The following is a 22,432-nucleotide window of genomic DNA, read 5'->3' as shown; positions in this document are numbered from 1 at the left end:
CTGGGAGGCTGCGGCTCCGTGGACTGAGTTCGGCCTGGGAACCAAAGGGTCGCAGGTCCGACTCCCCTGCAGGGCACAGGCCGGGGCTGGCGGCCAGCTCCTCAGTGGGGGGCACTAGAGAGGCAACCACATGGATGCTTCTCACCCTCTTTTCCTCCCTCCCCTCCCCCTCTCTCTGAAAGTGAAGAAATACTGAAGTCTGGTTAAAGAAAGAAACAAAAGGATTTGTTTGCACGTGGATTAGCAAAGAACCCCATCCATCCAGACACAGACACGGACGACCGCGTGGGGACGACCAGAGGGAAAGGCGGTGGGAGGGGGAGACCTGACTGGGTGGTGGACACACAGGGCGATCCACAGCCCACGGGCCGCACAGCCACACACCTGAAACCTGTGTGACTTCCTTAACCAGCCTCGCCCCAGTCCATGCGAAACACCTGGAGCCCGAGACTCCGGCCCCACTGCGCACGAGCCAGGAACCCGCCGACCAGTCAGACTCCCTAACGTCCAGCCCGCTCTGCCTCCCACTGCAGGGAAGGGCGCCCCTGGATTCTGGAAATCTAACCTCTGGTGGTCCAGGCTTTGGTCTCCCAATGCCCCTCAGTCACCACCACTCTGTGCAGCAGCTGCCATTGTGTCAGTCCCGCTAGGGCACCCACTGCGCGCCTCCGTGTCCCTCCCCTGGGGCCTGTCACGCAGCTGCACGAGCCGCGCCCTGGTGCCACCGCCCGAGGCGGCCAGGAGCCGGTCAGGGAGCCTGTGCTGCTGCAGACCTTGGTCACCGCACACACTTGGGACTCAAACAAACGGAGGTGGAAACCCAGCCGTGTCTCCTCCCGAAGTCGTCACTCAAGCAGAGCGAGCGTGGTGAAGACCGGAGGCCCCGAGCGCCGTTACCTGTGGGTCTGGGTGCCGGCTGACGGTGATGGGCACGGGCCCGGGGCTGCAGCGGCTCAGGACCGCGTGGGCGTCGTTGAGGGACATGCAGTGCACGGGGGACTCGTTGATCTCCACGATCTCGTCGCCGCACCTGCGAAAGCACGGACAGCAGGCCGTGGGCAACGCTCGGGGCGGGGCGGGGCGGCGCTCCTGCCGGGCCTTCTCGCGGGACTTCAAAGCCATGATTGAGCAGACGTCCGTGGTCACCTGACAAACGCAGAGCAGGGCGGCCCGAGGCCGCACACAGCTCACCCCCGGCCCAGCGAGCAGAGTAAGAAGACGGAGGAGCAAAAGCTCCTCTGGGTCTGCCCCCCCGGCCCTCTCACACACTCAGGGGGTCACAGCCGGTCCGTGGGCCTCCGTGTCCCCGTGGGAGCCCGTGTCAGGGGGAAGGAGGGTTGGCTGTGCTGAGAGGTGAAGAGGAAATAAGCGGGCGGGGAAGGAACTGAGGTGCTCGCAGGACGACACTGGGAAGGAAGGGGACGGCCTCGTTCCGGCTGTGCAGTGAGAGCCGAACGAGGAAAACAGGAAGCACAAAATAGCCACACCTGGACAAGGGGGGTTTGCACAGTCCAGCCCCAGGTGCACAGACGGGGAAACTAAGGCACGAAGGCCAACATCCCCTCCCCAACAATAAATGCCTTGCTTAGGACTTCCAGCCAAGATGGAGGCGTAGGTAGACACACGGTGCCTCCTCGCACAACCAAAATAAGGACGACAACAATTTAGAAACAAAGTAACAACCAGAACTGACATAATAGAACTGTATGAGAGTCCGACAACCAAGGAGTTAAAATAGACACATTCATCCAGGCCGGTAGGAGGGGGCGGCCAGGCAGAGAGGGGTCGTGGCAAAAAAAGCGGTGGCACCCAGTGCCCGGCAGCAGCTGACAAAAACCCTGGGCACACGAGAGGGCGGTGGGCAGACCCAGTGAGGCAGCAGTTGGGAAGCCAGGCACAGTGAGCAAGGCGGCTTGGTGGACGAGATGGTCCCACATTCATACACAGATAAACCAGGCAAAACTGGGGAGGGAGACAGACCACGCAACCCAGGGTTCCAGCACCAGGAAATAAGCCTCAAAACACTGACTGAAAACACCTGTGGGGGTTGAGATGCCAAGAGACTCCCAGCCTCACAGGAGAGTCCATTGGAGAGACCGCAGGGTCCTGGAACGTACACAAACCTGCCCACCTGGGTATCAGCATGAGAAGCGCCCAGTTTGCTTGTGGAAAGCGGTGGAAGGGACTGAAATTCGAGAGAGAGTGGAGCAAGTGCCATTGTTCCCTCTCCGACCCGAGCCCACATACTGCGTCATAACCCAGTGACCTGCATGGCCCCGCCCTGGTGAACACCTAAGGCTCCACCCATCATACGTAACAGGTGCGCCAAGACTAATAAAATGGCCCAAATGGACGAACACAGCAAAGCTCCAGAACAAATACGACTAAGCAACCAAGAGATAGCCGACCTATCAGACACACATTTCAAAGCACTGGTGATCAGGATGCTCACAGAATTGGTTGAATTTGGTTGCAAATTAGATGAAAAAATGAAGGCTACGCTAAGTGAAATGAAGGAAAATGCACAGGGAACCAATAGTGATGGGAAGAAAAACAGGACTCAAATCAATGGAGTGGACCAGAAGGAAGAAAGAAACAACCAAATAGAAAAGAATGAAGAAATAAGAATTTGAAAAAATGAGGAGAGGCTTAGGAACCTCCGGGACATCTTTAAACGCTCCAACATCTGAATTATAGAGGAACTAGAAAGGGAAAAAGAAAACCAGTAAGTGGAAAACTTATTTAAACAAATAATAAAGGAGAATTTCCCCAATCTGGCAAAGGCAATAGACTTCCAGGAAGTCCAGGAAGCTCAGAGTCCCAAAGAAGTTGGACCCAAGAAGGAACACACCAAGGCACATCATAATTACATTAGCCAAGATTCAAATGAAGGAGAGAATCCTAGAAGCAGCAAGAGATAAGGGGACAGTCACCTACAAAGGAGTTCCCATCAGACTGTCAGCTGATTTCTCAAAAGACACCTTACAGGCAAGAAGGGGCTGGAAAGAAGTACTCCAAGTCATGTAAACCAGAGACCTACAACCAAGATTGCTCTACCCAGCAAAGTTTTCGTTTAGAATGGAAGGGCAGATAAAGTGCTTCTCAGATAAGGTCAGGTTAAAGGAGTTCGTCATTACCAAGCCCTTATTATATGAAATGTTCAAGGGACTTATCTAAGAAAAAGAAGATAAAAAAGCTGAACAGTGAAAGGAAAGCAAACTCACAATTATTAATAAGTACACCCAAAACAAAAACAAAAGCAAACTAAGCAAACAATTAGAACAGGAACCGAACCACACAAATGGAGATCAGGTGGAGGGTTAGCAACAGGGGAGTGGGAGGAGGAGAATGAGGGAAAAGGTACAGAGAATAAGTAGCATAGACGGCAGGTAGAAAATAGACAGGGGAGGGCAAGAATAGTATGGGAAATGTAGAAGCTAAAGAACTTATGACACATGGACATGAAATAAAGGGGGGAATGTGGGTGGGGACGGTGTGCACGGTGGAGGGGAGTGAAGGGGGGAAATGGGACAACTGTGATAGCATACTCAATAAACTATATTTAAAGACAAAGAAAAAGAAAAAATAACTGCCTTGCTCAGGAACCAGACGTTTTTCTGGAGAGGCCAACGTGCACCTGCACAAGGTGCCGTGGGCCACACTGTCTGTCTCAACAACTCAGCCGCTGCCGGAGGAACACGGCCACCAGAGACAGCCGGTCAGCAGGCACCTGGGCTTTGCCCCAGCGCACCTGTGTTTAAACAAAACCCGGGCAGCAGACTCCCGTGTGCTCATCCGGCCTCACTGCCCATCAGCAGGGACGACACTGGGACTCGGGTGACCTGCGGCAGCCTGCGCCTCCTCCTGCCCAGGTGGCCTGCGCACCCGTTCCGGCTGTGCTGACCAGAAGGCAGGCAGGCAGGCGCCCATCCTGAAGGCCGTGCCCACACAGCACCACACGCCGGGGACAGCAAAGCCCCCCACGCAGGTGCAGGAGCAGGACTGACACCATCAGTCCTTCTCTGCGGTCAGGCCCCCGGAGCACACGGAGACAAGCAAACCCACCCCTCTCTCGGCAGCTCAGTCCAAACCCAGCCTGACCAGGGCAGGTCTTTGCAGACTGCCGTGACCAGACCACCTTCAAAACCAGGGCAACACTCGGCTGGCTGAGCGAAACACAAACCCAGTGAGAGAGGATGCACACGAAAACAGAGAGAGACAGCCTGAGACGAGACGGTCCATGTGCGGACACCGAGGCGGGCACGCATCAGCTGCTAGACCGGAAAAGGTGCCGTGACCGCGTCCACACCACTGACTGAAAGGACACTTCCTATCTCCACTTTCCCTACCAGCTACGCGTCCAAACACAAGTCGGGTGGCCCGTCGACACACAGCTGATACGGGGTTGGCATCCACGGCGTAGCAACACCTTACACAACACCTAAACAACAAGTGACCAACTGCAACGTGGGCAAAGGACCAGAACAGACACTGGTCCAAACACAAAGGACACGCAGGTGGCCCGGAGGCATGACAAGGTGCTCGGCGTCACTCGTCAGAGACACGTGAACTAAACCCACGGTGAGAAGTGACCTCGCACCCGTCAGAACGGCCACCAGCAAGAAACTGACACATGGCGAGTGTTGGCGAGAACGGACAGAACCGGAGCCCCGTGCACTGTTGGTGCGATTGTGAGCTGGGGCAGCCGCTGCGGAAAGTTCTACGGAAAACACTCAAGAAATGAAACACGGAACTGCCTTCTGACCCGGTGGTTCCACTGCTGGGAGTCTATCCGAAGGGACCCGAACACCCTCTGAACGGACGTGAGCGCCTCACGTTCACTGCAGCGTCGCCTACAGTCGTCAAGACGCGGAAGCAGCCGGCCTGCCCCCGGGAGGCGAAAGGGTGGAGACGCTTACACACTCACGCTACTACCCGTTTACACAGCGCACCACTGCTGGGCCACGAGGAAGAAGAGAATGTTGCCCTTTGGGACAGCGTGGCTGGACCTGGAGATGGCGCAGCTGCGTGAAATGAGCCAGAGAAAGACAAACACTGTCAGGACGGGCGGGCAGGACAAAATGGCGGCTGAACGACAACCCGGAAAAGACGGCTGACGTCAAACCAGAGAGCCGGAAGTGCTGGCTGGGCCGAAACGGATATCCGCACAGCAACCTGAGCCCGAGGAGAACCACCAATGATGTACTGCCGCTTTGTTCAAAGGGGACCAATCCCCAGCTCCCACGGAGAGAGCAACTAGAATAAACCCCGCCACGTTCCCTGCTTGGGCGTGACTTGGGAACCTCACCTGGGTGCACAAACCCCAATAAAGCTCCGTACCACCTAATTTTGTGGCTGATTGGCATTTCTTCCTCGGCGGAGCCTAAGAAAACCTTTCAAATGCCACCTGATCTCGTACATGGCACCTGGGGGACAAAATAAACTCACAAACCAGAAACAGAGTCAGATACAGAGGAGAGACTGAGAGGTGTCAGAAGGGAGGGAGGTTGGGGGACTGGGTGAAAAAGGGAAAAGGATTAAGCAAAAACAAAAATACCTCATAGACACAGAAAGGGGTGGGGGAGGGGAGGGAGGGGAGGGAAAGGTGGGTACGTGTTGATGGAGGGAGACCTGACTTGGGCTGCTGAACACACAGTACAACATACAGATGATACATCAGAATTTACACCTGAAACGTCTACGATTTCATGAACCCGTGTCACGCTAATAAATTCAGTAACAATTTTAAGAAAAGGAATGCCTGAAAATACTTTCTTTAAGCCGCAGGTCAGTCGGGACCACGGACCCCTCAGGGGCCTTTCCCTGCAGAGGGCGCAGGGGTGAGCCTCGCTGAGGCCGGCCGAGGGCGCTCCTTCCCCCCGGGCAGGTTGGACCTGAACCGAATTGCAGCCACACCGCATGTCCTCCTTATCCTGCCGTCCTCCCAGATGAGGCCGCTCCGCCCTCCCTGGCCACGCCGACCTCAGGGACCCTGGTGAACCCAGACTCGGGCGCAGCAGGTCTGGGAGGGGACAGGACCCCGGGTTTCCAACACACTCCCCGGTGGCTTCCACGCTGCTGGGCCACAGAGTCTCTCGTCTCCACAGCAGCCTCCCGACGGCCTAGGAACCCCCGCTGTTGTGCATCAGGGGTCTTCCCAGAACCAGAGAAAGGGACCTACCGCAGCCGTCCGTCCAGATGCGCCACCGACCCCGGCGAGAGCGTGTGCACGAAGATGCCGGAGATGCACTGGAAGTAGGGCACACTGCACAGGCCGATGCCCAGGCCCACGCCGGCCTCTGCGGACAGACGGGAGGGGCTGCTCAGGCTCCCTGGGGCCCGCACACGGTCACCTCGGTCACTGTCCCCTCCTGACCACGGCAGGGATGCCACCCGCACTGAGGGACCACCGCTGTGGCTGGGCGCTGCTCTGGGGGCCATCTCAGCGCTGAGCGGCAGGGACATCGAAAGAGGACAAGTGGGGAAGGGTGGGAATGGGGGGAGGCAGGGACGGTTAGTGTCGTGTGGGTGATGTGGTGGAAAGGACAGCGGGGCCACTCAGGCCTCACAGGGGACAACGTTTAGGCTACATTACAAAGGACAGGGACAAACCAGGGGCCGGCCAGGGAGAAGCGGACCCTCTGGCGGCCACTGCGGGCCCCAGGGACACGGGATGAGAGTGCGTGCGCAAGCAGGCCTGCCCGCCCCAAGGAAGAGGCGTGGCCCGGTTTCTGCTTTTCCCTATTTCACTGGCTGCCGTGAAGGGAGAAAGAGGAGCGGTGAAGAAGGGAGCCCAGGAGACCAGTCGAGGAGCCACAGATCGGGGCTCACACTTTTAAGGGATGTTAACTGAAGCACAGAAAGACGAAGGGAGGGAGGAGGGAGCGTTTGTGTGCGGTTTGCTTTCTGCCTGGGTCGGCCAGTGTCTCCTGGGACCTGTGGACGCACAGCACCTGCGCTGCCAAGTGCGGGTGTGCTCCTGGACCACACCGCCCCGTCCCCAGAGACACCCAGTGAGGGAAGGTGGGGGGAGGGGGCCTCCGGGAGGAGGCACGCACTACCTTTGGTCAGGGACACCTCCACCAGGACTCTGTAACTGGGCTTGCGGGCGCTGGCAGCAGCCTCTGAGCCTCCCAGCAGGAAGGCGCTGCCGTCCTTGGTGGCACAGGAGCTGGAGCTCAGGGAGCGGCACAGCGGGGGCGACAGGTGGCTGCTCGGGGGGTGGGGGGCCGTCAGGCGGGTCCGCACCGTGAGGGTGAGCAGCCCCTTTTTGGCTTGCTGAAAGGGAAGAGAAGGCGCCTCGGAGCTCAGGGCTGACTGAGGGCAAGGTGCAAAAAAACAGGCCTCCAAACAGCCATGTGTGAGCGTGTGTCTCACATGTGTATACCAGAGAGCACACATTACATGTAGGATGCATGTGCAGTACATACAAAGATTTGAGTCTTGAACTATCGAAATAGAACGGAGACTGAAAAGTGCTTTTTAGTGATCACCTTACAGACCAGACACAGATTTGTAACTGTATCCACGTGAACAGAGAAAGTTTTCTAACTGGTCCGAGCATCCTCAGTAGCTGACATGCACCCCCACCCCCCACCGGAGCAACAGCCACACGACTGTTTTCTGAGCCTGGCTTTCCTTTCACGCTGGGCCCCCCCCCTTGGGGCCCCACCAGTAGACCCCACAGCCTGAATCTGCAGGTCTGAGTGAGGAGGGCAACGCCCGGGGTTGGGCGGCATCTTGCTAACAGACGATCACCTTAAACTTCTGCAAGGCGTCCTGATGGGTCAGTCCTGCCATTGATTCGCCGTTGAGCTCCAGAATTTCGTCACCTATCGGGACAGGGAGAAACTGTGGCTGACGAGACTGCTGCCCCATCAGGAACATCCTCCTTACTTTGCTGGAACTCGGGGCTCGCCCTCCTGACCCGGGTTTGCATAGAGCACAAAGGACTGCGAAGACATTTCTCATGTGGTATCCAAGCCCCCGCCCCACCTCCCGCTGAAGTTGCAGGGGCAGCATGACGGGCACCTCGGGCCTCCCAGGGCATCAGCGTTCTGAGCCGGGCACAGGTGGCCTGGCCTGGTCCCTGTCCACCTCCTTCCCTGTGGCCTCAGAGGTAAAAAGTCCACCCCACCCACAGCAACCCGACGCCTATCAAAACATCCGTGGCTTTTCTCACACGATGAGAACAAACAGTCTTAAAATGTACACAGAACCACAGAAGACCCTGAAAAGCCAAAGATCTTGGAAGGAAGCACAAGGCTGGGTGTATCACGCGACCCGATAGCAAACTGTACTACAGAGCCACAGCGCTCACAACACCACGGTCCTGTCATAAAACGGACACACACGACAGAACAGAGAGCCCAGAAATAAACTCAGAGGGAACTACCACAGGACACAGCGATTCCACTGCTGGGAATTTACCTGAAGAAACCCGAACACTAACGGAAAAAGACTCATGTACCCCTGTGCTCATGGCAACATGATTCACAGTAACCAAGGCATGCAGGCAGCCTGGGTGTCCAGCAACAAATGAGCAGTAAAAGAGTTGTGATACAGATACACAACGGAGCATTACTCAACCGTAAAAAAAAAAAAAAAAAAAGAAAGAAAGAAAGAAATCTTGCCATCAACAACCGGGATGGACCTAGAGGGTATGGTGCTCAGTGAAGTAAGTGAGAGAATGACAAACATCCCAGGATGTCACTTACATATGAAATCTACAACAACAAAGCCAATCAACAAACAAAGCAGAACCAAACTCAAGCTATAGAGAGAACAGACCTGGCTGGTGTAGTTCAGTGGATCCAGTGCTGGCCTGCGAACCAGGGGTCGCCGGTTCCATTCCCAGTCAGGGCACCTGGGTTGCAGGCCAGGTCCCCAGTAGGGGGCGCACATCAGGCAACCACACGCTGACGTTTCTCTCCCTTTCTCCCTCCCTTCCCCTCCCTCTAAAAATAAAATAAATTTTTAAAAGTCTTTATTCTTAAAAAAAAGATGACAGAACAGACTGAAGGTCACCAGAGAAGAGGGGACTGAGGGGACACAGGGGAGGGACTGAGAGCACAGCCCGGCAGTCAGAGAGTGGTCACGGGAGGTGGAGCGCAGCTGAGGGAACAGCGTCACTAATACTGGGGTGGCGCTGGTGTCAGCTGGGCACTGGGCCCCGCAAATGGCAGGAACGTGTGAAGGTGTAACCGAGACGCTGCACACACCGCCGGCCAACTCTGCTATAAAGAGCAGGAATGGAACATAAACCCACGAGACCCCATTTTCTATGCTCCCGCTGCTCCCCCCCTTGCTCCCTGCGATACGTCATCTCTCTTCACGCAGACCAGAAACCCACGTGTTTTCTCCGACCTGCCCCTCATGTGCCACCTCCCAGGATGTCACCTGTGCCATCGGCACCTCCTGCCCCCGGTCCCTCTGCAGGCCAGGCCCTCGGGCCTACAGCGCAGTGGATGCCAAAGCCGACGTACTTCCGGTAGGCAAGTGAGAGGGTAGGTACTGCCCACGACCCAGCCCTGTAGCCCCGAAGCATCACAGACGAGAGGCCAGTGAGCGGACATGGCCGCATCCGTGTACAGCTCTCTGTGGAGACTGAAATCTGACTTTCCTTGAATGGGCACAGGCACCACAAGAATCAGAAATCCTTCTGACCGAATGGACACAGAAAGACACACGCTGACATTACATCTACTCGACTCACAGCTCTGTGGCACCAGGCAGAGCTCGACTGCCGCCTGCCTGCCCTGCCCTGCCTCAGACCCGCCCAAGGGAGGAGAGCGGGGCGCCCCCGCCCCAACCCCCACGGGTGAGCGGCCCAGGCTGCAGGGCCTCCCCTGCGCTCTGTGAATGCCTGGCCCTGAGTTCTGCCTCCTAGGGCTAAAACCCATTGCCTAGCAATGGAGGACACCTGCCCCCGCAGGACAAGAAGACAGGGCAGGGCACTCAGGAGGCACCTCGTGTCCCCGACTCTTGAGCTAAGAGCAGGAGAATGGGCAGGAATGCAGCCAGCAGCTGGCGGACCAAGAACTCCCGCCAACAGGGACCACGTCTGGGAAGTCTCCATCCCTGGCGCCTAGAACACAGCCGGCCAGCAGAGGGCGTCTCCCCAGCCGACTGGACGCACTGAGCCCGGTGTCCCATAGCTGTGAGGCAGAGAGAGCGAGGACAGGGCAGGAAAGGGCCGTCTGGCTGTGCACGTGGGAACCAGGAGGGAGGAGGCCGTGGTGCGCAGACGCCGGGATCTGTGAGCTGCTGCGCTCTGAGGGGTCAGGACGCACCCCGCCTTCCCAGGACCCGAGGTGGCGCTGGGGACGGTACCTTCTTGTAGCCGGCCGTCGGCGGCAGCGGCGCCCTCCGCGAAGATGGTTTTGACATAAATGCCGATGGGGCCATAAATGCTGTCCTTTCCCCCCACGATGCTGAAGCCCAGGCCCTGGGGAAGGAAGAGCAGACTCAGACTGGGGAGGGTCCCCTGAGGCCCCAGCCCTGCACCCAGGACTCAGGGAGCGATGGGGGCTCTGGTTGCAGGGTCTTAGGACTGAACGGCAGAGATGGGAAGCTGTGTGTGATGCTGAGGCCAGGCAGGGCCGTGCACCCTCCGGAGGTCCTGCACGGGCTGGTGGCCCACACAGAGGGTGCCTGGGTGGACACTCCCCTCCACTGGCAGTTCTGGGCAGCCACTTCCTGTCCCTGAGCTCACCTTTTCTTAGAGGATGGTGCTGGTGCTGACAGCCTCTCACTCACAGGCTGTTTCCACAACAAACACCACCCCCCCCCCACCTCGGCAGCCACAGCCCCCCCGGGAGGGCCAGTGCACAGCATGGCTCCCCAGGAGGGGCTCCCTGTCCCACCAGCGCTGTCCCTGCCCGCTGTCCTGCCCCAGCCCTCCCCTGGCCGAGGACATGTTGCCGGCCTGCCCTCTCCCTCGACTGGGCCCTGAGCTGACCGCCTTCCTGCGGGCCCTTCAGTTCGTGACCCGGCCCACACGTGCCAGCCAGGGTTGGGTGACAGCCCCCCAGTGACACAGAAGCAGACACTCTGACATACATTCCACCACCCTGGCCCATCCTTGCAGGAGTCTCGGTGCCCTTTTCCACTGTGCGCTCATTCGACCGAGGCAAACGATCTGAGAGTCACCTATTTCTGAACGTCTACCTCAGTGTGTGTGTGTGTGGGGGGGGACACAGCATGGTGACTGCCCGGCCAGAAAGCGGGGTTGGGTGGATGCAACTCAGGAGTGGAGACGGCCACTCCGGTGACCAGAGCCCCGGCAACCTCAGTGTCCCCTCCTGTCTCCTGAGCTCCCAGGACACAGAAGCGAGGAGGGGGGAGAGCGAGGACTCTGGGGGTGGGGCCTGGCGGCCATTCCCTTCCTCCGACACAGCAGCTCCTCAGACCCGGGGTCACTCCAGAGATTTCCGTGGGCAACAGCGCTGCTCACCTTGGCCTGGCCCTTCATCAGCACCACGTTGGAGATGACGGACGCATGCAGGCCCCCCGAGGGCTGCAGGAGCTGGGCCGTGCTCAGGGAGCGCGTGGGCCTGGAGGCGCCCTGTAACAGGGACAGACAGGTGGGGGCGGTGAGTCCATGGGAAGGAGCACACCCCTCCCTGCCAGGGATGCCCCAAAAATGCCCTCTCCCCTGAGGGCCCACCGGAGCAGGGTGTGGCTGGGGTGCACAGGGGCTGCGTCTGGTGGTCCCAGGAGCCGACTTTGCTGGGCCTGACCTCCCCGCAGACTGGCAGCCAGGCTGCGTGCGGACTTCCAGGCCACACTGACCGGAGACGGTGCGTCTTCTAACCAAAGTCTCAAGCAAGGCTGGAAAGCCGACTGTCAGGAACGCCCCCCACAGAATGCAGGACACGTTAACTAAGACCTACTCTGCGCCAGGCCAGGGGCAGCAGGCAGGGGCCAGGAACCCGAAGGTCTAGACGCTCGGATCACAGGCCCGAGGCAGGAGCACAGGGGAGGGGCCCCCACGCGGGAGAAGCAGCGCCTCCCTCACACCCTGTGCAGTGCGAGGGGTGGCGTGGCCTGGGGGTCAGGGCTCACACTCAGAGCCCCACTGACCGCTGCTTCTCCTGGGTCTGTCACTGTCACCTGGTGACCTGGGGCAAGGGACGTCACCCCTCCACACCTCAGGTTCCCTGCCCGTAACAGGATCTGTACTGGGAGGCCATTTTTTCCCAGCACTGGAACACCAGTGTCTCCCACTTGCGATCAGAAACCGTGGTGACTCATGGAAGGGAAGGCACAGGAAACTCTCAGGCCCCTGCCGCCTGCCTGAGCTGGGATGGCCAAATGCCCCAGGACCAGCGGCCCACCCTGGAGAGCCCACGGTGTGTGTGGGGGGAGGCAGGCGCCAGCAGAGATGAGCACACCAGGGAGACCTGCGGGGGAGCTGGGACGGGCACTGGGAGGGTCGGGAGGGTTTCCCGAGGGGTGAGGGACAGGAGGGCAAGGCTGCAGCCAGAGGGCGCCCTGTGACCGCAGTGGCGGCTGCAGCCCAGGCAGGAGCTGCCTGCTGGCTGGGCTTGGGGCTACAGGCAGGCTGCTGGGGCACGTGGAGACACTGCTTAGCGCCCCAAATGCGAAGCGCTGGCCACACTGTGAAGGGCATGGCCTGGGGGGCCACCAGGGGCTGGCCCTTAGGGTCGTAAGATGTATAAACTCAGCCTTGCTAAGCTTCCGTGTCCTCCTGTAAAATGGGGCCCATGTAAGGCCTTTCTGAAATCATGTTCATAAATCGAGTCACCTATTACAGGGGTTAAAAATCAGGTTCTGGAGCCTAGAGAGATAATGTCAAGCCCCCCCACCCCACCCCGACAATCCACGTGACTGGCCCGGGCCCCGCCCCTCGTCCTGCTCTGGAGCCCAGGGGTGCGGGGCAGCCCAGTCCTTGGTCAGAGGGGGGTGGCTGCTGGTGCGCAGAAGCGGCAGCATTTGCAGGCTCCTGCCACACGGGGGCGCTCCGGAGACTACGGTCCCGTTGTGGTCCTTTGCCCAGAGTGGGCCATGCCCGTTGAGCTGCACCCTCCTCCCTGCAGTTCTGTGGACAAGAAACCACCCCAAGTCTTGTTCAGCCCCCGCCGAGTCAGGTCTCCCCCCACCACCACCAGAGGCTTACCCCGGCCTTCCCTGCAGGACAGTCCAGCTGCTGAGAAAGAGACTTCCGGCTGCTGCAGAGCGAGTAAGGCGGCCGGTCTGTGGCGGTGGCCGTCTTCCCGGCCACGGGGAAGTCTGTCTCTGCGGTGCAGTAGGGGTTGACGCCTGGACCGGCAGGGGAAGAGAGGGATGTGTTTGTGCGGGAAACGGCAGGGAACAGCAGCCCCAAGGGGCCGGCCCTCCTGGGTCAGGGGGCCCAGGGCCCGCGAGGGGCAGACAGAGTCACGGCGGGCGACGCTGCGCTTCTCTCTTACTGCGCCTTCAGCGCCCTCCGCGGCCTCCGCACCGCAGGCCGCAGGCGGAACTCTCGTGTGCACGTCCCCTCAGCTCACCCCACGGCGGACAGACCAGGGCGCCCAGAACAGGCAGCACCAGAGGGGGAACCTGGCGGCCTCCCGTGGGCACGTCTCACCTCCCACGAGGACCTGAGGCCTCCCACACGCATGCACACACACGGGCATGCGCACGCCCCTGACACGGGCAGAAAGCCAACTCCCGCTTCTTCGGGGAGCTGAGGAAATGCAAAGCCACCGGCTTCCTCTCCCGGGAACCCCAAGCCTGCTTTCCTCCGACTAGGAACCCCACCACATCCAGCTGCCCAGGCTGGCAGGGGTCCATAGTAAGGCGTCCCCCCACTGAGATGGGCCGGAAGCCACGTGCATGACACTTCCAGTGGCCACATTAAGAAAGGCGAGGGAAACAGGATTAACGATACAGTCCAATCAGTCCAGTGTACTAAATGACGTCATAACGGATAACAACACGTAACATTACTTCTGAGATTGTCCATCCTTCCTGCATTCAGTGCAACTGCTGGACCCTGCGCGTCTGCGGCCCGTCCTGCGCTTCCCGGCGAGTGAGCCTCACACCACAGGCTCAGGCTGTGGCCTGTGGACACTGCACTGGACAGCACAGCTCCAGGGGTCCGGAAGGGCAGGGCTTTCCCAGTGTCCCTCAGCTCCAGCGAGGAACAAGGCTTGTGTGGAAACCCCCGGGGAGAAAGCTGAGAGATGGGAGTAGTTCGGGGGGAAGGCAGTTGGCAGCGTTCTGCCCTTGGGGTGGGACAGACTCAGGCTGTGTGCAGGCTGCAGAAAGCAAGTCGCTGGCCGGGCTGGGCTCAGGAAAGAGGAGAAAACGGGCGTCGGGGTGTGAGGCTGTGAGACCGGCAGGGGTCGGGGCGGGGGAGGCGTGGGGCACCAAGGAGAGGCCTTCCTCCCCCTGCTCTGAGACCCTCGACTCCTGGAAACAGCTGGGGCTGTGCTCCTGCCAGGGGTGGGCAGGTGGGCAGAAGCCTGCGTAGGGCTGTGAGCACACGAAAGTTTGCCCTTATGTTATTTATTATGGACTAATTATTGTGTAGTTCCCTACTTTTGTCCCACCCTGCATACCGAAATCATTGTCCAGCAGGGGGGTAGTTAAAACCAGTTACAGGTGTAGCATTGAGTTCGCTGACAATGTGGTTATAAAACCCAATGCAAATGCCTAAACAGTATTGGAAAGTGAAACCGTATAGTGAGATGATTTGATAATAACAACATGAGCTTATGATTTAGTTGAGTTGGACCGGGAAATGGATGGGAGATGGGATGACAGGCGAGTGATGCCGGCTTTCCTGAGGGGGCCACCTGGAACCCAGTCTTGAGTACCACTTCAACTGATGAGACCTCGTTCACTGATTAACCGGAAGTGAAAATGAAATTGAATAAGCCTCCCAAAGCACTGTGAAAGTCACACACACACACACACACACACACACACACAGAGCAAAGAGCAGAAAACAGTGTATGGCCAGGAAAAAAACAAAGAGTGTTAAAACAAGTCAAAGTAAAAGCAAATATTGCTTATAATCCTGACGTCGACAGCTTGAGGTTGTCTGTGAAGAGACTGCTAGGTCTGCTTTCAAGATCTTGCTGCCCACCGTTTGCAAGAGATAAACAGAACAACAAGAATGGAATGAAAAGGTGGGCGGACACTGAAGGTCGCAAGTGATGCTGGGACCGGCTACCCACGCACGAAAAATTCTGTCTTGCTTCTCGCTGCATGGCAAACACCCAACTTACAGATACACAGTGAGTTTGAAAAAAATTACTTAAAAACCAAAAGAAACTATAGCTGAATATTTGATAGTTCTCTGGATGTAGAAGAAACTTTAACATTAGAAAGGAAAAAACATCAATAGATTTGACTAGCGTACAAAGACAAAAACATCTTTGGGTAAAAAAACTTAAAACCAACCAACTGAGGAAAGCGTGTTCAACAAACAGGACAGCCAAATACCGCTTTACCCGGGAGGGATTTTACAAATTAACGGTAAAACAATGATCACCCCAAAGGACACACGGGCACCTCACACCCAGGGCACTAATAAAGGCAGGGCTCGCGACCCCAACTGTGCAGCAAGTTCTTCCCACTGCGGGGAGAACGTCACGTGACGGAGCAGGCATACATCCGGCCTTCCCTCCTTGGTGCCGCACCTCCCCCCCCCCCAGGCACAGAGTGCAGGCAGGGGCGCTGACTGGGCACCGGCGTGGTGCACAGCACTGAGAGGGGCAGGCGGCCCACAACCTCGGTTTGCTCCAGCTGGACCAGCACAGACCGGCGCCCCAGATGGCCCAGGTCACTGATGTCCTAGCATCCAGCGGACGCCAGGTCCCGATCCCAACTGCCGTGTGACAAGACACTTACTGGTGGAGTTGCTGCGTGTCCTTTGGTGACAGACTCTGGGGAGCAGGAAGCTAGTACTTTGTGCTTCTAGTTTTCCGGACTTTTCTCGAGAGGAAGTTGTAGAAGCTTCCTGCAAAACAGTTCCAGCCTTTTATTCACCGGGTTGGTTACAATCGAAAAACATTCTCAGAAAACCGAGACTTTGACACTGACCTTGGAAGCACGTGCCGGACTGTGTTTCCTGCTCTAAGTCACAGGCTCCGTGGAGCAAGGAGGGAGAGGGGCTGCACGGACGCAGCCCCAACACAAGGGGCAGAGTGACTGACTGGTCGGCAGTCATGTACCAGGTTCTTCCATGGATGTGGGGGACAAGGCTGCGAGGGAGCTCGCTGATCTCGGAGGAATGGCATCTTGGAGCAGCATAAACAATAAAATAACTCACCCAGTGGGCCAGTTTCTTCCCCAGAGACGCACAGAGGGGCAGGGGACCAGCAGCATTAGCTCTCTGTGCCCCTGGGCTTGTTCCTTCACGGTTGGGGCTCAGTTTCCCCCTCGGGAAGCAGAGCGGCAGCTGAGCCACGGGCACCACCATGGCCAGCTCCCTCGCTTCGAACCTGACTGGCAGCAGCGTTCAAAGAGCTCACAGGACTCTGCCCTCCCTCACTGCTCGCATGCTGGTGGCCAGTCCCCCAGCACGGAACACCTCTCTGGTTCCCAGCCGAGCCCGCTCACTCTGGGCATAGTGTCTCCTCGGAGAAGTCTCAGTGGTGCCCCAGCCCAGCTCCCACGCCGGCACTAGGAACCGAGAGCCTGCCCCTGAGCTCGGGGCTGGCAAAATCTCCTCCCTGCTCTCACCGAGGACATGGCTGCAGCGCCCCGTGACTACCCAGGTGGCGGTCTATGCATTCCTGGGGGGCAGCGAGGGTGGCCACAAAGATGACAGGCAGATCCTTGTGGGCATAGCCGGTGTCCTGACCACACCGCCCAGCCACCTGCCTGGGACAGGAATCCACAGCCAAGCCCACTGCCTCCCCGGGGCAGGAGGGGCTCAGGGAACCAATTCCTTGTAACTTCACGTGAATCTACGACTATCTTAATCAAAAATTTAACAACTATTTTAAAATTGCATTTCCATGCACCAGGAAACAGCAGTTAGAAAACGGCATTCTAAAAAAAGGTAACATTAAAAAATATTAGCTATAACCAATAAAAAAATTGCCATTGCATCAGGAAAGAAAGAATGCCCAGGAACTAATCTAAGGAAAGCTATGTCAGCCCTTTCTAAAGAAAATTACACAACTTACTGAAAGGCATTCACAACTGAATAATGGAGAAATAGGTCATATTTAAGAAAACAGGGGGGACTTAGTAATGTACGCATGTCAATCCCCCCAAATTCATCTATAAATTTAGTGCACCACTAACAGAGTTTCAAGGCTGTTTTTTTAAGAGTATCACAAACTGGCCCCTGAATTTTTATCAAGAAGGTAAGGGCCAGAAATAAATATTCCTGAATAAACAGAGAGAAAGAGACTTCCCTACGACGGGAACACTGCTGATGTTGGAACTCAGTGATTCAGACGGCGCCGTCTGGAGAGAAGGGGACAAGCTGACCCAGGACACAGACAGGGAGCCTGAGACAGCCTGACTTGTGACGGGAACAGACACACCCATGGGGACACCTGGGGGGAAGGTGGACATGTCAGCAGCAGGTGCCGGGACGCGGGCGGGGCAGCCCTGGGGGACGAGGACAGCGCCCCCTACGCCTCACACACACAAGCGCCAGGTGGCCGGAAACCGTGACCTCAACACGCAGAACCGTGCCAAGTTCAGAAGACCACAGGACCGGCAGGATCCCTGAGTGAGTCCGTTTTAACGCAGGAGTAAAATCTTTAAATAGGACAGAGAGAGCACAGGCTCTTAAGGACATGATTGCTAAGCTCCAGGTTAAAATGAGCAACTCCTACGCATTCGTGAAAAGAGTAAAACGACAAGTGAACAGCTGGGAGAAGATGGGGAAAGAAAAGCACCAACAACCGCGCCCCCCCAAAAAAACACCCCAGAAAACCTCTGGGCATATTACTCGAGAGGACGTTCACGAGGCCCATCAATGAATGGGAATGGGAACAACATCAGCAGCGATGAAAGAAACGCAAACTGGCACTGGCAGGAAAAAAAGATTTCACAGGCCCAGGCCTGATGAGCCCCGCCCCCGAGGACGCTGCCCCGCCCCCAATGAGGCCAGGCAGCCACTGAGGCCCACACCACTTCGAGGGAGGCGGGGGCACAGCGCAGCGTGGGCGGCCAGGACACCTGCGGTCCCCAGACTCCCGCCCTCACCCTGGGAAACCTGTGCAGGTGCAGGGCACACCAATGGGCAAGTCTGCAGCGGTACAGTCCCTAATTTAGGAAACAAGACAGGGACATGGCCTGCGTGTCCACCGCCAGCGGAATGGGAAAATGGGCTGTGCACACACACACTCACATTAGACGCCGCAAAGCCCCAGAGGTCAGTGGCTGAACGACAAAACCAGACAACGCAGATGAGGGTCTGAAACGTGACGCTGAGTGACAGGCGAGTCTGCCGACCGGGGAGCCTGTGCACCTGCTCTCATTGCGGGCCCAACCGTGGGAGGCACTGGGACCTCCAGGGCCGGGACCCACGGTCCCCCTCCCTGCTGCTCACAACTGGACACCCCGGGTGTGAGTCAGTGAACAACAGTCACGACTCTGAAAGGCCAAGGAGACCCGGCCAATGGTCAGGAACCTCAGGACTCGGGGGACAGCCGCGTGAGTCCCTGGGCTCTTTCCTTCTACTCTGCACCAGACCAGGTGCCGGGAGACCTGCCGCCCAGAACCGACAGCCGGCAAAGACACAGAACAGGAACAAAAGTGCTCTCTTGGCCAAACACCAGCAGAGGGGGAGGAGCCCTGGCCCTGGCCCCACAGGGAGGGCACGGTCAGGGGTGCGTCCACCTGTGGGGGCGGGGCCACCAGCTGAGTGTTTTACTTCCTGCCCCCTCCTCGTGACAGAAGAGACCAGGCCCAGCAGCTCTGCCCAACCCGACCCGGAGCAGCAGATGGCCACCCCATGGCACCAGGCCAGCCAGAGCAGCTCTTCCCAGCCTAGCTCGCCGAACGGCTGGGACCGAGCGAGACCTCCAGCCGCGCTGGGAAATGGTCGCCGACCCGAGCAGCGCTGCAGAGGCTCTGAGGACTGGGAGCCCGGTTTCCCGAGACCTCCTGCGTCTCTCCCCCAGGCCCCTTTCCTGCCAGGCAGGGAGCTGCAGGAGACCAGCTTCCGGGCACACGGCTCCAAAGGGAGGACAGCACCCGGGAACCACGTGGGGTTTGGGAGGCTGTCAGCGAGCGAGTTCCACTCCCTGCACGTGGCCGCCCCTGCCACTCCCCTCCCCGGACACGGGGTGCAGGGACACAGCGGCTCCGTGGGAGTCCTGCAGCAGCCAGCTTCCCCCCCGTGGTTGCCCTTGGCCTCCCGGAGCTGCTCTTCTGTGGCAGGAAGAGGCAAGTGGCCAAAGGATTGGGTTTCCCAGTTGCCAAGGAAGCCGGGCCCCCAAAGCCACAGGCCCGGCCGCTCCCAGGGGCAGAATGAAAGCCTGTGTGTATCCGCGGAGGCCGGGCCCCATCTCCGCCCACGGAGCAGACGGGTGATGTGACCTCATCGCATCCCCAGTCAGGCTGCAGGAGCGGTGACTATGCCTAACCAGGATTTTTAATTTGTGGAAAGAAAAAAATATTTCCCCCACTACTGAGGCCATGCCCACGTGGATCAAAGCATTCTGAATCCTCTCAGGAGGGCCGCCCAAGGGAAGGACCTCCCGCGCGTCTGGCCTCAGCCAGTGGAAGTGGCCGAGGCCGTGTCCAGTGCAAACCCACGTGCGGGCTGCGAGCCCACGCGAGCGGGGCTGTGTGTGCACAGGCGCCCGACTCCCGAGCGGCCTCCTCGTAGGCACGGAGGCAAAAGCCTCCTCACAGCTGCGTGTGGAGCCCTCACCACGTGCCCGTCCCAACCGCCCCTGCAGACCCCAGGCCACGTGGTGATCGCTCCGGTTTAGCCAGAGGGAGACAAACGGATGGGGTCCGGGCCATCAGACGGGGTCTGTCCTAGCAAGAACCCACCACGCTGCCCTGGTGCGCTCGGCCTGGGCTGCTGGCGGGTGCGCAGGCAACCGTGAGGGGCCTGCCTGTGCCCACCGCTCACGTGGGAGGCCCAGGTCAGCGACCAGAAAGCCCGTCTCCCTGCGCCACCGAGTTCCGGCGCAGAACACCAGGCCGCACACCCACCCAGCGGACCCTGGCTACCCGAGCTCATGCAGGCGTGTCGTCAAGGCAGGCGGACAACCAATCGATTGTTAAACACACTATACCGTGATCAATAGCTTTTACACACTGGACGTTCGGCAGGCAGATGGCCTCTGCTTGGTCCGCGTGAGAGGCGGGGCTGCCTCGGCCGGAGACCGGCGATGATGGTGCCCTAGAGCGGCAGGGACCAGGGAGGGCAGGAGAAGACGGGCGACTGGGCGCCAGCGCCCCTGACTCTGCACAGCCACCGCCGCGGTCTGCTCCCCAGTATTACACAGAAGCGGCGCTGGAATGCGCCGGGGTCGGCCGGAAAGTGGGCGGGGCTGGCGGCCTGCCGCCTTTCAGGCCTCCTTTCCGTTGGAAAACTGATTAAAGTGCTAACCTGCGTGAGACTCTAATACAGGAAGAACACATACTCTACATGTCGCTGCCGAAAAGAACCGTAGAAGTGTGTTCTTAATGTAGTTATTTATTTTTTGAGAGAAGGAAAGGGAGGGAGAGGGAGAGAAGCATGGATGTGTGGCTGCCTCTCACACGCCCCCTACTGGGGACCTGGCGCACAACCCAGGCATGTGCCCTGACTGGGACTTGAACCCTCAAGGCCTTAGTTCTCAGGCTTGTGCTCAGTACACAAGCCACATTAGCCAGGGCTTTTTTTTTTTTTTTGGCAATAATTTCTTTAAAAGGACCCTCCTGTAAATGTGGAGCCAGCCTGACCTGTGGGACCTGTGCCTCCCTCTCCCCAGCTACCTCCTTGACCCAGCTCCCTCCACTCTGGCCCTCTGCCTCCTGCCCCCAGCTCCCTGCCCCCGCAATAGCCCCAGCTCCCTCCTCACTCCCAGGGGAAGCAGAGCCTAGATCTCCTGTCCTCAGCATGGACTTGAGCTTGACCTGAGCTCAGCCCCCGGTTCTGAGGTCACACAGACTTCACAGTGACTTGGCTGCCCCTACGCATCCCTGGGGAAGACCCCTGGTGGAGAGCATAAGCCCTATTATGAGTAACCAGGGTGTTTCTTATGCCCAGAAGGGAGCTCACGGCCAGTGCTGGGCCATCGTCTGAAGAAACAGCAGAAGGGGAGGAGACACAAAGAGGGGAACTCGCGAGCTCAGGCCGGCCTCCGCTCCCTGCGGCGGCAACACCCCGCGTTTTAGAGCAGTGGATCTGCAGTCCGAGCGTCTCCTCCCTGCACAGGTCTGATAGAACGCTTCTTCTTTGTTCGGTTGGGGGTCTGGAAGGGCCCCCAGAGAAGGAGCCCACAGGACCTGAGTCACAGGCGCCCTGGGGTGGGGTGCCCATCATCCACTCAGTTCAGGTTCTGCAGGCACAACACAGGCAGGGGGGCTGTTTATTTTTTATGCTGGCTGTTTACGTGACTTCCTCTTCTTTAATTTTCACACCAGGCGTTTCCAGGGGAGTGGCTGCTGTCCCGGGGCCGCCTTCCAGATGCCGTTGTGAAATCGGTGTAACCATGGCATCGCTGGAGGCTGAGGAGCCGGGCTAGGCCAGCTGAGTCACGCCTGGGCGCGGGGGCGGGCAGGAGCCAGGGCAGAGCAGGGGACACTGGGACTGGCTGTCTCCTTGGACCTTCTGCCCTGGTGCTTTTGATAAAGGACCAGGCTCAGACAGCTGACCCCTCACCTGCTTAGAACTCATTACCAGACCAGAAATGGTCCCTGCGTGGCTCACGAAGGGAAAAAGAGCATCTCAGGCCTGAAGCTGGCGGCTGCCTCACTGACTTCCAGTCCATCCCTGTCATGCCTGTCTGTCTGTCTCGCCCTTGCTGCCGCCTGCCCGGCTGAGGGTAGGACTCCGTCCCCACACACAGCGCTCGCCCCTCCTCACACATCTGCACCCGCGCCCTGGATGAGCAGTGACCCCTCCGTCCTGTCTCCATCACCAGCCTACAAGCGTTGCAGAGCCTGCGACCCTGGCCCACAACCTGGCCCAGTGAAGCACGCAGTCCCTGCTACCAGATTCATCAGTTACTCAGTTACCGTGCCGGCCCCTGTCCCCACCTCAGACAGAAATAATAACAATCATGAAGCCACAACGGGGTGCACCACACTGTTTTAGGTACATTTGCTCTCGGAGGCGATGACAGCTTCCTCCTGACGAAACCGCAGCAAGGTAACACGGGTGTTGTTAATGTCCCCCGTCGCTGGGACACAGGAAGGGACCACGAATCATGCAGGACCGTGTGGCTGCTAAACGGGAACCTGGGACTCACCCCGAGCAGTCAGACCGATGACCCCATACCCATCCCAG

The 22,432-nt window shown here is 58.5% G+C and overlaps 1 protein-coding gene across 1 annotated transcript in view; it reads right to left on the bottom strand.

The window, feature by feature from the left end:
• Positions 1-22,432, bottom strand: part of IL16 (interleukin 16) — a 55,621-nt gene that overhangs the window by 15,253 nt on the left and 17,936 nt on the right. Inside the window, exons 3-10 of the mRNA XM_053658965.1 lie at positions 15,865-15,973; positions 13,142-13,284; positions 11,456-11,566; positions 10,333-10,447; positions 7,759-7,832; positions 7,062-7,278; positions 6,182-6,299; positions 898-1,030 (exon numbers count right to left, since the gene is read on the bottom strand). Of these exons, the coding sequence (XP_053514940.1) occupies positions 898-1,030; positions 6,182-6,299; positions 7,062-7,278; positions 7,759-7,832; positions 10,333-10,447; positions 11,456-11,566; positions 13,142-13,284; positions 15,865-15,973 (1,020 nt within the window). The remainder of the gene's footprint in view (positions 1-897; positions 1,031-6,181; positions 6,300-7,061; positions 7,279-7,758; positions 7,833-10,332; positions 10,448-11,455; positions 11,567-13,141; positions 13,285-15,864; positions 15,974-22,432) is intronic.

The sequence above is a fragment of the Artibeus jamaicensis genome, unplaced genomic scaffold (genome assembly GCF_021234435.1).
Source record: "Artibeus jamaicensis isolate MK-2021 breed Jamaican fruit bat unplaced genomic scaffold, CSHL_Jam_final scaffold_612, whole genome shotgun sequence".
Lineage (NCBI taxonomy): Eukaryota > Metazoa > Chordata > Mammalia > Chiroptera > Phyllostomidae > Artibeus > Artibeus jamaicensis.
The sequence above is the reverse complement of the archived record's forward strand: the minus strand, read 5'-3'. Positions and strand labels throughout refer to the sequence as shown.